A 14339-nucleotide genomic window follows, 5' to 3' on the forward strand; every position below is an offset into this window, starting at 1 on the left:
GCTGTTATTATTCTTTAGAATATGTCTTACACAATAGAAAAAAGTTTAAAAGTGTATTTTACAATGTTTGTTTTACTATACCAATTACATTAATCAAATAAGTTTACCAATAAACAAACTCAGATAAATCAAAACTCAGACAAAAAATATTACAATGGTCTTTCAGGATGATGTACAACAACTGTAATTCACTAAAGATTGTTCGACTGTGGGCAAAGTATTGCAAAATATTACTTCTTCTAAACTGGAAGTCACGTTTCAAAACTGCTTTTTCCTCTTATTGGAATCTACCTCTTAAATTTAAACTGTATGCGACCATCTACCAAACCACAAAAACGTCTCCGTAGACGCTTCTTAAACATTATACTTTGATGAGAGTAAGCTTTTGGTAGTTTAAATTCGAGAAACCCAAAACTCGCATTCATAAATAATTACAAAATTACTAATTACTCAGAATTTGATGATTAAGAAAGTTAATCTTTTGTGCATGCTTACTACAGTAGGAATAAATTTATTAATAACATTTTTGAAAGAAAGTCCTTCATGGTCTTTGGTAGAATGGTTTTAAAAACTAAAACCTATGTGTCCGTTTCATTGGTTGATGCCTTGAACTATTTTAAAACCTGTTCTACATGATATTGAAATAACAGTTTTTCCTTGCCATACGCGGGTTTAGTGTGGTAACGTTTCAATGATTTCGAAACTCGTTTGTTATTCATCTAAACATCTCTTAAGAACTGCATTAACCAGTTATTTTAAGATTTTTAAAAAATTTGATAATTATGACTTTTAAAACAATCTGTTTAACATACATAACTTATTACATATATGAGTTGAATCAGAGTACATTGAGGGAAAATCTCCCCTTAAAATACATGAATTTAAAAAAATCAAATTTAACTGGATGTTTAATAGTAAATATTTGAGCTGGTGTTAAATTCGTAACCCCCAACAATGTCTGTAGCGATTTTCTTGGTCCATAACTAAATAAAACCAATAAGATTCATAAATCAAACATGCAGATCAAGTCTTTGCCTCACTCAGTTTGCAACATTTCAAAGAACATAACCTTTAAGTTAAACGGCTGTCTATATGGACGGAGGCTTGATAAATTGACTTAGGATTGTTAGGGAAAGTACTGGGTAGAATCAATCGTGCAATTTTCATAATCGCCGGATTTACGTAAATTTCTGTAAAAACATGGTTTTTGTTTGGTCATTTTTTTTGGGGGGGGGGGGGTTAAAAACTAATGATCCAAATGTACGTGCTGAAGAGAAATTTAATATAGTATTCGTCAATTCTTGAAAGCGTGGATGACAATGTACCATGACTCGACAAGGTGTTTGCCGTACACTGTACGCGGAAGTCAACCAGCGGACCATGTATGGTTTGTACACAGTACACATGTACCCTGTGTTATAGCCCATAAAATGTTTATCTGCAATTGAAAGGAAAATTCAGGCACTTGCGTGAGACTCACGTCTTACATGATTGGATTGCATCTAATCATGATGAAAACATACTTGAACCATTTGACTCTCTCTCTCTCTCTCTCTCTCTCTCCATGTATATATATATATATCTTTGCACACTTGCATATTTGTAATATTTATCAATGCAAACAGACAATGAAAATTTTATATTCCCAATATTTTGACCACGCTCTTTTGATGTAATTAGTCTTGCAATGATGATGTTTATCAAAACGATGTTGCATTCAAATCATCCATAAATACCTTGTTGTAGTTATAAAGTTCAACGTTATCTCTACAGATACTGTACTCCGTCATAAAACGTAATATCATATAAATCGTTTATAGAACTATATTTACTAAAGTTGTAAATTAAATTCTCATGTTTCGCAAAACCTACGGAAAATCGGATTTTATACACTTGTAATAAACGACTTTAAATTCATATTATTAAAAGTGTATTACATTTGACCAAAAACAAATCACCAGATAACAAGAGTTTAACTGGATAAGCGAAACATATTTCTTTGGTGGAGAGCTTAACTTCCCTTTAAATATTACACATTACCAGGGAAACGTCACATGAAAAAACAGCTTAAAAAGGGCGAAGGGAGAAAATGACTGAATAAACCTGTAAGATGATCTAGTCATGAACGCTTTAAACGCCTCAATGGCCTGATCCACCCTAACGAATTTAAATATTATATCTTATTTGGTGGTGAATTTTTTGAAGAGGAATGTCCAATGAAGTTTGAAACCCTCATCTGGTGCAGTCTGTGGGTTTTCCTTATCAAAATCAGGAAGAACATCGATAAATATACTTTATATAATCACAAATTTCTTATTATATTTTTTTTTCTCCGACAATATATAAGGAGAAATGATTGAGGAAAACTTAAATACACCAGAAGCGCAACAAGTTTACAATTTGATTTGTAAAAGCACAACTTTCAATACTTACAATGATGGGAAAATTGGTAAGAAAAATAAATAATGGTAGATAAATAAATGAATAAAGCATTTCTTACAATAAAGCTTAAGTCATTCTTCTGCAATGCGCTTTTGATGATAATACGATCATGATTAAACACAATTAATATTTAGTATTATAATGAATTTTTATATTTTTAAATTTCAGAATTTTTTGTTACTGCTGGCAATATCAGACATATGGATTATCCCCGTGGCCACTCTCTGTCGGGATCCAGAGTCTCTAAATATCACAACCCTCCAGATGGATGTCGAGAAAAAACTCACCTTGCGTAATGTTCCAAACAGGTTAGGAATAAAACAAAAGGACAGCCCTGAATGTCATATTTATGGTGGCAGAGATCTGCCACCACTTGTCAGATAATTCTGTCGACTTGTTAGATCTTGATGTCGACTTGTCAGATAATTATGTTCACTTGTCAGTTCTTTAAGTCGACTTGTCACTTATTCACGTGTTTTATAAGAATTCAACACTTTAACCTTTTCACGCCCAATTTGTGCCATCCATTTGAAATAATATTTTCAGACAAGTCGACATAAGGATCTGACAAGTCGACATAATCATCTTTTAAGTCGATATAATTATTTGACAAAGTCGAAATAATTATTTGACAAGACGACATAACATCTGACAAGTCAACATCATTATCTGGCAAGTCGACTTACAATATGAATGTATTGAATGATAATTTTCTTTAAACTAGTGGCCATATTATTTTTTCTGTCAGATAATTATGTTGACTTGTCAGATCTTTATGTCGACTTGTCAGATGATTATGTAAACTTGTCAGATAGCAGTTAGTGGCACTAACACGCTTTGACAACAAAATATTGAGTCTCTAGTCACTATGGTTATTTTCTGACAAGGCAACATAAAGATCTGACAAGTTAACATAAATATCTGACAAGTCGGCATTATCATATGAGAAGTTAACATAATTATCTGACAAGTGGTGGCAGATCTAAGCCACCATACATATTAGATATTTTCATGCTATTTTACATCAAATTTCATAAATAAATACCAGCACTGTTCAATTAGAGAAAAAAACATTCAGTTAAAAGCATTTATTATTCAAAAGTACCACCACTCCCATTTACATATCACGACTTATTATGATTCAACATACTAGAAGGGGTCTTTGTTTCTGTTTTGCGCACATTCGAAAATTTAAAAAGTGCGCGAAAAGAAATTATTCACTTATGATACTTATTTAAGTGATATATCATGTTTAGTGCATAGTTTTAAAATTCAGATATATATTATGCTCTCAGACACTAACACTTACAAAATCAAATATGTATCCAATTTATTAAAAAGACAGCGATCCATGTCTACTCTTCTTTTTCTATAAATATACAGTTTACCTAAAACTCTAAATATCACAACTCATGACATTATATTTTAGGAACTTCGCTCTTTTTTGTTGATATCAATATTTTCAAAGATATCTAGGTATCTTCAGTGAAAACAAAATTGCGATTGTTTCCGTATGTTTGAGGAAACGATTTCGAAAGCTTAAAATACATGTATTTCTAATTCCGCTTTTACAATGGAATAACTCTTCTAATAATTCTTCTTACCAATATTCATCTAAATTTATTATTTTTTGATAATAAAAATGGGTGCTATATGTCTATACTAACATTATAAAAACTTTTTAAAACCTCAAAAATATAATAAACTTTTAGAAACCTCACATATCAAATCTTAAATTTGTACAATAAACAATGGCGGTATCGTTGATGAACAAACTAGATACAGTACTTTGTATACAGATACGTATGGTGTCCGGATAGGGCCATTTGCGTTAGCGCGACATCGCGTTCAGATAAACGAGACATCGCGCTAACACACAACACGCCGTCGCGCTAACGCAACTTTGCACAACACGCCGTCGCGCTAACGCAACTTTGCACAACACGCCGTCGCGCTAACACAACTTTGCACAGCGCGACGGCGTGTTGTGCAAAGTTGTATTATCGCGCTAACACAAAACACGCCGTCGCGCTAACACAACTTTGCACAACACGCCGTCGCGCTAATACAACTTTGCACAACACGCCGTCGCGCTGTGCAAAGTTGTGTTAGCGCGACGGCGTGTTGTGCAAAGTTGCGTTAGCGCGACGGCGTGTTGTGTAAAGTTGCGTTAGCGCGACGGCGTGTTGTGTGTTAGCGCGATGTCTCGTTTATCTGAACGCGATGTCGCGCTAACGCAAATGGCCCTATCCGGACACCATAGATACGATGTAAAGTAACCGATCTCTTGTTCGAATTTTACATGAATCTATGAAAAGATTTTTATTTCCACAAAGTCAATCCAAACGCACTTAGCATGATTTTGAGTGTATATGACTTTGACTTAATATCTGATGAAAAAAAAACCAACCTTAAAATAAAAATCCATGACAGATTTTTGGCAAACAGTGCGTTTAACACTGTATTTGTTGTCTTACAGCTTTGTAGAGAAACGCACGCACACCAGGAGATTTAACGCCAGGTGTCCCAGTAAGACCGACGTTCTAAGCGGCCCAAAGTTTCGGACCTCCATTTGCCCGACCTACCGTGTGACTGACGTCGACGTCAACAGAATCCCCCAGACAATCGTCCAGCGTCGGTGTAAGTGTACCGAGTGCCTGTCGGTGTTGGACAGTACTCTGGGGCCCCGCGCCTTCTCCAGATGCGTGCCCACCTTCCAATACCAGATGGTTCTACGCAGGGTGGGATGCGCTAGCGGGGTGTTCGAATATAAACCCGTAATGGAGCCCTTTGTCGTTGGATGCTCATGTAAACTTTTCTTTGATCAATGAATGATTTCAGAGTGAATGCATCCCCGATTTAGGGCGATTCATCAGCTATGTATGTGCCTTCTTGCCGGTTTATTTAACAATAAAGTATGTTTGTACATAAACTCATATTGTTTTACATTCTATATACATGTATGCATATTGGACAAAAAAAAGTCATGTAAGCAATAAGGACGGCAATATATATCGTAATGAAAACTGATGAATTAAGTTAGAGTCGTGGCTCTTTCACGGGAATTTCGTAATTGCAAAGAAATGCAGCGGCAACCATAGAATCAAAATTGTCATTTTTTTTAGAAACACGGGGTCGATTCTGAAACATAAGACCAGATATTTTTCTGCTGCTAAACATTTTAGTCTTAGGGAAAATTTATTTAGTGAAGAAAAAAATTCCAACCAAAATAAAAAATATAATAATATATAGTACCAATTTTATTATGCAGAAAACAACTCATGTATACAACAATAGCAATTTTCTTTCATCCTGATAGCTACTTAATGAGAGAAAAAAATAAATAATGTTTTCATCAAAACCAAATTTTAATTTCAATGTTTAACGGAAGATAAAACACGCATGCTATGGAAAGTTTCCTGAAATCATGTTTTAATACTAATAGAATTAATAATTTTTTTTCCATTTAACTTAGTACGTAAATCAGGGACATGCCACGCGAAAATGAAGCAGATGTTTTGAATGAGAAATAATACACTGCATTAGTAGGTGGTGAATTCAGTGATGTGCAGGGTTCTTTACAGGAATGATGGGACTGATGAAACATATATCGTCAATAAGAACTTTTTTAGTGACATTTATACGATTTCTTTTAACACAGGGCTGATTCTTATTTAGTCACACATTTGACGATTCATTTATATACGGATATTTTGTTTTGTATAAATAGAAAAAAACATTTCCATAACTATCGAATTGACCACATATATAGGAGTTTCCTGGAGATTTTACAATCTTAACAGCAATTACTGAGACTGGATGATGAATACTTCGTTCAGCCTTTTTATTTCTAATTATGTACTCGTTACATACATTTGTATATCAAATGGTGTTTTAAGAGTCATTTTAAGAGATCTTACTAATTTTATTTTACGTATCTTAATTCAGAAAACGCCACAAGATATAACAATATTATTGTATTTTGTACAATTTAGGATTTGGGTAAAATTGTTATTGTAAAAGTTATCTTATATGTTATTAATATGAACTGGAATTATCATTGAAATGAATTTTCATAATAGCATCAACCACTGAGACAGAATATCTTAACAACATTTCAACATACGGGTTATTCACTGATATTTTACAAAATGATAAGAAAGGGTTAAAAGGTTTAAAAAGACCAAATTTCTTGGGAGTGTGAATTTAGAAATCATAACAGCAGTTGAAATAGTTTTACCCAATGTTGAAACTCTGCATTAATTATAAGGTTCAAAATACAAGAGTCGGAATAGAACAAAATATCATGAATGAACCATGTTTAAAATTCATATAGATATTTTTTTTAAATGCATTTACACATGTACCTACATCTGTGGTCCGACATCTTTCAATCTGTTACAAAGGTAGGTAATTTACAGAAAAAATTAAAAAAGACAGAATTGCATTATATAAATCTTTATGCGTAATAAATAATAATAAAAGCTGTTCTTCCATGAAAAAAAAACCTTGGTATTTTAATGCTACTTGATGAAATTGTATCACCCTAAAATTGTGCATAGTAAAATTTAAATACGTGGAGTACAATGATATTGTTGGAATTATTCCTTTTTAAATTTAATGTCTCACGTTTTCCGGAAGATATTGCATAAATTTCATGCAAATTGCAATTGATTTGTTATAGAAAATGTGATGATTATTTTATTTCTTTAGTATTAGCAAAATAACTTCCCTTTAAGTTACACACACTATTACTAGGTAAAGTGCACATAAGAATCGAGTTACAAAAAAAAAAATAAAAAAAAATAAATAAAACAGAAGATGAATGGACGATTGTGTAAGCTTTATTAAGCCAAGCGACGCACTGGTTACATTTCAGTGAGGAGCTTTATCGCCATAAGATAAAGATCATATCTGTTTTTGGTCGTGAATTATGAAGAGGAATGTCAATTCTAATCTAAATTTGGTCTTTTCTGTTGAACGTCCTTGGGATTTACTATCAAGAAAATATGAAGATTTTTAACATAAAATAATTTAACTTTATGTTAATATTATAACAAATCAACTTAAGAAGAAATTCTGGGAAAAAACCTTCAAGGTTTTAGAATGAATGTATGAATAAATGCATGTGGTTGCGCCCCCGATTCAAGACAATTGATCAACAATGTATTTACCTTGCTGGTTTATTTCACAATAAAATATTATTTGTACTCTCATCATTTTCACTTCTACATACTAAGCAGATGCGATAGAATCAAATATGCATTTAAGATGCAGTTCTTACTGTATTTAAAGGCTGGTAAATTCAGCAACAATAGACCCATTATTGCTATTTTTAGGGAGTTGATTTTAATCAACTATCCTATGCAGTTACTCAGACAAACCGAAAGTGAAACAGTGTTTGGACCGCAGCACAAATCATTGCTGCTGACAAGACTTAGTTCTTGAAAATAATTGATGAATTCTATGTAATGTATGCAAAAGCATCGTTTTTCAAGGAAACTTATTTATAAATACCTTGAAAATAGTCAGATTTTAAATGGTACGAACAATTTAAATATTTTTTTGTAGTCGTATGTATTCCTACGCCAGAGTTCAATATAGTCTCGTTCAACTCGACGCTCGGCTGTCTCCGTAAATCCTTGTCGGAGATTTACGGTGCCAGCCGAGCGTTTGGTTGAACGAGACTAGAGTTCAATATTGCTTGGATCCATACAATTTTCGAGAAATATTTCTATCACTGATACATAGTTTGAATTAATTTTATCTTTAAATATTATTTTACATTATTCATATGGGTGTTTCTCGACATTCTTGTCGAAAAAGCCCAAAAATTCAGATTATAAAAATGTGCGTAATTCAATTTAGACAATACATGTACTTGTCATGCAAAATAACAAATCATTGATTTTAATATAAATAAACATCGACAAAATCAACTCCCGTCAGTTCTTCAGTACTTTGATTCTAATATGGGGCCGATTCTGAAAGACATTTATGTAGCACCATAAATTGTTCTGGTGCGGAACATCTTAACTCTTAGGAAATGTATGTAGTGAGAAAAGAAAGCAAAACAAAAAGATTATGGCTATAAATGGTACTTTTCTCCTTTCTGCAGACAATTATCAAGGGATAAGAACTTTCAAGCTTTCATGTTTGAATATAGAATACTAGTATTTTCAAAGATACACGCTTTACGTGCACTTGACATGATGTTAAGATACATGTATAATTAGATATGATTTTATATACCGGTATTTTGTTTTGAATTGAATTTTATCTTCATAACTTCCAAATCGACCACATAGATAAGCATCTTTGGGGGTTTCTTTACAATCTTAACAGCCGTTAAGGATTTGTAAATAAATTGCCAATTATTGGTTTCGCCTATTGTTTTTAGAGATGAAAACGTGATACTTTAAAAGCAAAAGAGATCTTCGTTTTACTTATTAAATACTTGTCATAGTTGAGAAAATATCACACTGTATAGTACTTGTATTTGTCAGATGTCGGATAATTATGTGGGGGTACCTTACGGCTTTCCATTGTAAACAGACTATTAGAGAGTTTATCATTTTTTAGATTTTATATGAATAGGAATTCAATATGAATAAATCCTTGTAGTAATTATATCAATCATTGAGACAAAATTTCAAAATTTTCAAGAGCAAGCTACATGTAGGTACACTAAGATTTTTACAAATTTTAGAAAAAAAGGCTTAGAGCTTAAATGAAGAAAAGTAAATATTTTGGGATTGTGGATTCGGAAATTTAATTGGAGATGAAAGAGTTTATAATACCAAAATATCGAGAATGGATTGAACTAAGCCTTCAAAATTAACACCAAATAACATGACCTATGTTTAAGATTCCTTTGCATTGTATTTTTTGTTTTTTCTTGTGTGTGTGTGTGTGTGTGTGTGTGTGTGTGTGTGTGTGTGTGTGTGTGTGCGTGCGTGCGTGCGTGCGTGTGTGTGTGTGTGTGTGTGTGTGTGTGTGTGTGTGTGTGTGTGTCTTTTGTGTATTCGTTTTGCATGTACATGTATTTACCATTTTGTTTGTACGACATCCTTTAACCCTTTACAAAAGTCAGTTCATTATGTGGGACAGATAAAATTGAAAAAAAGGAGAATGACAAACATTATATGACGCTTCGTGTATGGTAGATAATGATACCAACCAATAAAATAACATTCTCATCCTAAGAACTGCTGTTTTGAATGATATTTGCTGATTTTCTGATAACCGTCAAATAAATGTTTATATTTTAGGACAATTTCTATTCATGAAACAGAATCGCTCATTTTTGTTAGATTCATATTTGATATTTAATGTATCACGTTTTCCGGAAAATGTTGCATAGAATTCGTGCAAATTGCAGAAGATTTGTTGAAGAATGTGTTATTATTATTATTTTTAATTCCTTTAGAGTTAACAATTTCACTTCCCTTTAAATTGCACATTACTAGGGAAACCGCAAATGAGAACACAGGTTACGAAAAAAAAAACACCAAACAAACCAACAAAAACAAACCAGAAGTGGAATGGAGGAAACAGGTAAGCTGATCTAACCAAGCAACGCCTTGATCACGCTTTAATGGATAAATCCATCTTTTTAAGTCTAAGATTACATGTATTTCTGTCTTGGTGGTGAATTTTGTAGAAGAATGTCGAATTCTATTTCCTGGTCTTTTCTGATGGGAATTTATATTATTAGCCCCCCCCCCCCCCCATAAAGTAAATGAATAAAATAATTCCCCCCAAAAAAGGAAAATTCAAACATTGATACATTTAATTTTTGATTATAATTATATGAATGCTTTATTATATAATTCTTTTAGGGAGAGGGGGTTAATACGTGTATAATGACGGGAAAATTGGCGAGAAAAATAAACTAGTACATCTGTTTGGTGATTAAAAGAAAACAGGGCAAGAGGGGATAGACTGTATTTTCATATATACATATGGTTAGGATTTCAAATAAATTTTATTTTGATTTTATACAAAACAGATAATTTCAATGAAATTTTAATGAAGATATTGTATCACTTCTTTAGAAAGTGTGAGGGGGAAATAATGAGTGAAATGTTGAATGAAAAAAAAACCCAACAGATATACACACGCAACTATAAAAAAAAAACCCTGACACCTGGCCATCTTTTGTTCATTGGACGATTTAATTTAAAAAAAAAATTAAAGTCTTTAAGACAAAATGAATATTAGGTTAATGCATTTAGATAATGGAGAAGAGAAATCAAATATTGGGTTAATGCATGTAGATAATGTACATTACCAAAATAAATTGCCTTTAAAAAATCACTAACGTGGCTCGTTGGTCTAGGGGTATGATTCTCGCTTAGGGTGCGAGAGGTCCCGGGTTCAAATCCCGGACGAGCCCAAGCCCACTTTTGTTATATAAATTCAAAGACACATATATATATATATATATATATATATATATATATATATATATATATATATATATATACCCAAATGACGAAACAGCATATATACCCAAATAGCATTTCGTTAAATAATCGTGTCAAACAACAGAAGAACGCGGTGACTCGATCGTCGTCCGGTAAAAAAATAATTGACGATCAAAAATCATTTTGAGCTTATATATCAAAGTATATATAGTTTTATGATATCATTCTGAGAATCAAAACAGGAAGGGGAAAGAACAACCCGTTGAGACATTTCCATTAAAAATAAATGTACATCTTTGATGGCTATGGGGCGGTTTTTTTCCCGCGAAAACCAGAGTATGTCTATGACGAAACAGCAAGTAAACCTGACCGTAGGACAACGTGCACTTTATTACTATGCTGGATAAATGCTAGCTGCAGGTCTGTATCCCATGGTTTGAAAAAAAATTCGGATGGACGACCTGGGGCCACAGTTCCTTACGTGTCAAAAAGTTGCAATTTATTGCGCAAAAAACAAAAAACCAAAAAAAAGCCAAAAAAAACAAAACAAATAAAAAACAAAAAAACTTTCGCTACTTTTGGATTGCATGATCAACCTTATTTCCACACAAATTCTGTGGAAAAAAATAATACCATCAAATTCCACAGACAATTTACTACTTGTGTTAACGCTTTACTTGCCTCATATTTTCTCTTTCACACGCTAACCGACCTTGGAAAATGAAGAATGTTAACTTCACGTGCAGATCGAGAGTCGCCAAAAAATTTAAACAAACTACATTTCTTCACTTTCCTGGACGTGATGTTTATCATCAGAGGCAGGTACATTAACGATACCTGTGATTAAATGTCCGAGGATTTTTTTAGAATCGAATATTAAACAGAATGTGTTCGAAAATGAGAAACTGTGCGCCCTAATTTTATAACTTTTTTTAGAACACATAAGGAACCAAGTCGTCCATCCATTTTTTTTTCAGACTGGGAGCTACACCCTTGCACCTAGATAAATAAAATTATGTTAAAGATACATGTTTCGCCAGAAACATAAGAATATTTCGATGATAATTAATCAATATTGCTTTGGACCTATCCCAGAGAAGAGCGATCGGATATCGATTCAGTCGGTTACCGGTATATATATTAACTAATCACATTCAACAAATAAAAACGCAGCTTTCCATACCCCCCCCCAAACCCCCCCCCCCCCAAAAAAAACCATTTTCATATATGCGTAAGGTACATGCATTTACTGTCTTTTAGAATACTTCTTTGACGTTTGGTTATTCAAATTGGACATAAGAATACATGAATCATATCATACTTTTTACTTCATAAATCAACGCATTGTTCAGTTTATATTCTTTTTAAAGATAAAAGTCGATTCTCGGTGATTTCATAAATTTAAATTTACTCTTAAAATTTACAAAAACGTTCGGGCTCGTCCGGGATTTGAACCCGGGACCTCTCGCACCCTAAGCGAGAATCATACCCCTAGACCAACGAGCCGATATACATATAGGGATAAAACTTGCTAGTAAAGCTGATTTAAAAAAAAAAAAGAGTCAAGTAATTCTACAAAATATGGCACTTTTCTGATCCTTTTATCTGAAGTTCTGAGTAATAAACCTAATCATTATAGAAAACACTTAGCTTCACAGTTCAGGCAACTGCAACATATGTAGATCTACGTAATATAAAGAAAGATAACTCTCATTTCCCTACAACAACTGCTCGCACCTTTCCGGCAGCCTGCGGGGGACAGGAACGATTAACGACAGAGAAGGTCATTGGCTGCCGTAAAGGCCCGAGATTTTTGCCACGTTGAACATGAACAATTTAATTTCTGTCCGTTTTAAGACGTTAACTTCGAAATCCTAATAAAAAACCTCTATTTAGCTTTCATAGTATACTGACCCCTTGCTTATTTTGAAATAGTATGTATATTTTATTTGTTATGTAATTATACATTATTAAATTCACTATGAATAACGCGGCTCGTTGGTCTAGGGGTATGATTCTCGCTTTGGGTGCGAGAGGTCCCGGGTTCAAATCCCGGACGAGCCCGAGTCTTTTTGTTTTAGTGATACACATACACACACACACACACACACACACATATATACTGTATATATATATATATATATGTATATATATATATATATTAAACATCGAGTTACACATAAACACATGAGTGAATTAGTGAATCAGATTTTTTATTTTACCACGTAAATATCATTTAATACATATCTGATTAACCTGTCGAAATAGCAAAATTACAATTACAAAGACATTCCAACCTGGGCACTTCAGTGATTTATAATTTGTAAATTATATTTAAGGAAACGGATTAATATAAGTGTTTACTTATTTCCGAATCCTTGCCAAATTATGTATCATTGTATATATATGTTGTACGTTGTATTCATAATAAACTATGGTTTACACTAAATAGCAAAATAATACTTCATCATAAATTATTGATTGAGCCAAGCCCTAATGCCTAATTCAATCTTAAAACTGAAAATGTTTAATGAAGCTCTCACCCCAATTCGAATAACGGATGGATAAAAGGATAAAAATCACTCTCAAGAGTCACTGCAGGCTTACAGATGTACATGTACATGTAATAAGTTTAACACTGCCCAAAGAATTTACATTTGTATATAACACCTTTATATTAAATAATGATACGAAAATAAATTATGTTGTAATTATAATGTTGTTGTTGTTTTCACTTGAGGGTTTGAATGATAAGAAAACTCAGGAGTAAAAATAATTTTAAGACTACCGTTATATTTAGCATTGTTTGCTATCCCGATACTCAAACCATGACCATGTAAAGATTTTTGGAAATAATTTAAAATAAGAATTTGTATTAAACATATTAAAGATGTTTTGCCTACTCATTCCTAAAATCTTTATATATAAAGTTAACCCTAAGGTGCCACCACTACCACTGTGAGAGTAACACCTAGCCCCCCCCCCCCTCTTTATTTTCCAACCCATCCCACGTTCACACACCATATTGAACATTTTGAAATATTATGAACCTGTTATATTTTCCAATGAAGAGTAATTATATACCCGAAGCAAAGATGTTTTAAGAACATGTCTCATATAATGAAAAATAGAGCAAGTGTCAGAAATTTGTTATATAAAAATGACAGTTTTGACAAAGTTGCAAGTACTAAGTTGGCATGCCCATTGACGAAAAATCAAGACTAAACTCGCGCGACCTCGGTATATACGACTTATAATCAAAATTCATATAAACAAATAAAAGGAATAGAAAGAATGCAATAGAGAGAATCATTAATGTGTTTTTTCATATATTACATTATCTTTACTTTTCTCTTTGATCGATGACAAAGAATTAATTGCAATATAAAATTAAGCAAAAAGATGTTAAATCCTGTATATTTCTTCTGAATCAGTCACCTTATCTCGTTAATTACCTGAAGAATTCTT

General features: G+C 32.8%; 1 protein-coding gene and 3 non-coding genes across 4 annotated transcripts; 3 read left to right on the top strand and 1 right to left on the bottom strand.

Moving 5' to 3' along the window:
* Positions 1–2358: 2358 nt before the first annotated feature.
* Positions 2359–5374, top strand: LOC105325073 (interleukin 17-like protein; the record flags this gene model as incomplete). Its single annotated transcript, NM_001305291.1, is given in 3 exon segments — positions 2359–2449; positions 2611–2750; positions 4922–5374. Coding segments are annotated over 3 exon segments (504 nt in total). The 3' UTR covers positions 5274–5374.
* Positions 5375–10768: 5394 nt separating this feature from the next.
* On the top strand, positions 10769–10840 carry Trnap-agg (transfer RNA proline (anticodon AGG)). The gene has a single exon. It is a non-coding gene; the product is annotated as a tRNA-Pro (tRNA).
* Positions 10841–12305: 1465 nt separating this feature from the next.
* Positions 12306–12377, bottom strand: Trnap-agg (transfer RNA proline (anticodon AGG)). Its single transcript has one exon. It is a non-coding gene; the product is annotated as a tRNA-Pro (tRNA).
* A 486-nt stretch (positions 12378–12863) lies between these two features.
* Positions 12864–12935, top strand: Trnap-ugg (transfer RNA proline (anticodon UGG)). Its single transcript has one exon. It is a non-coding gene; the product is annotated as a tRNA-Pro (tRNA).
* Positions 12936–14339: the final 1404 nt, after the last annotated feature.

This window comes from Magallana gigas, chromosome 8 (assembly GCF_963853765.1).
Source record: "Magallana gigas chromosome 8, xbMagGiga1.1, whole genome shotgun sequence".
Taxonomy (NCBI): Eukaryota; Metazoa; Mollusca; class Bivalvia; order Ostreida; family Ostreidae; genus Magallana; species Magallana gigas.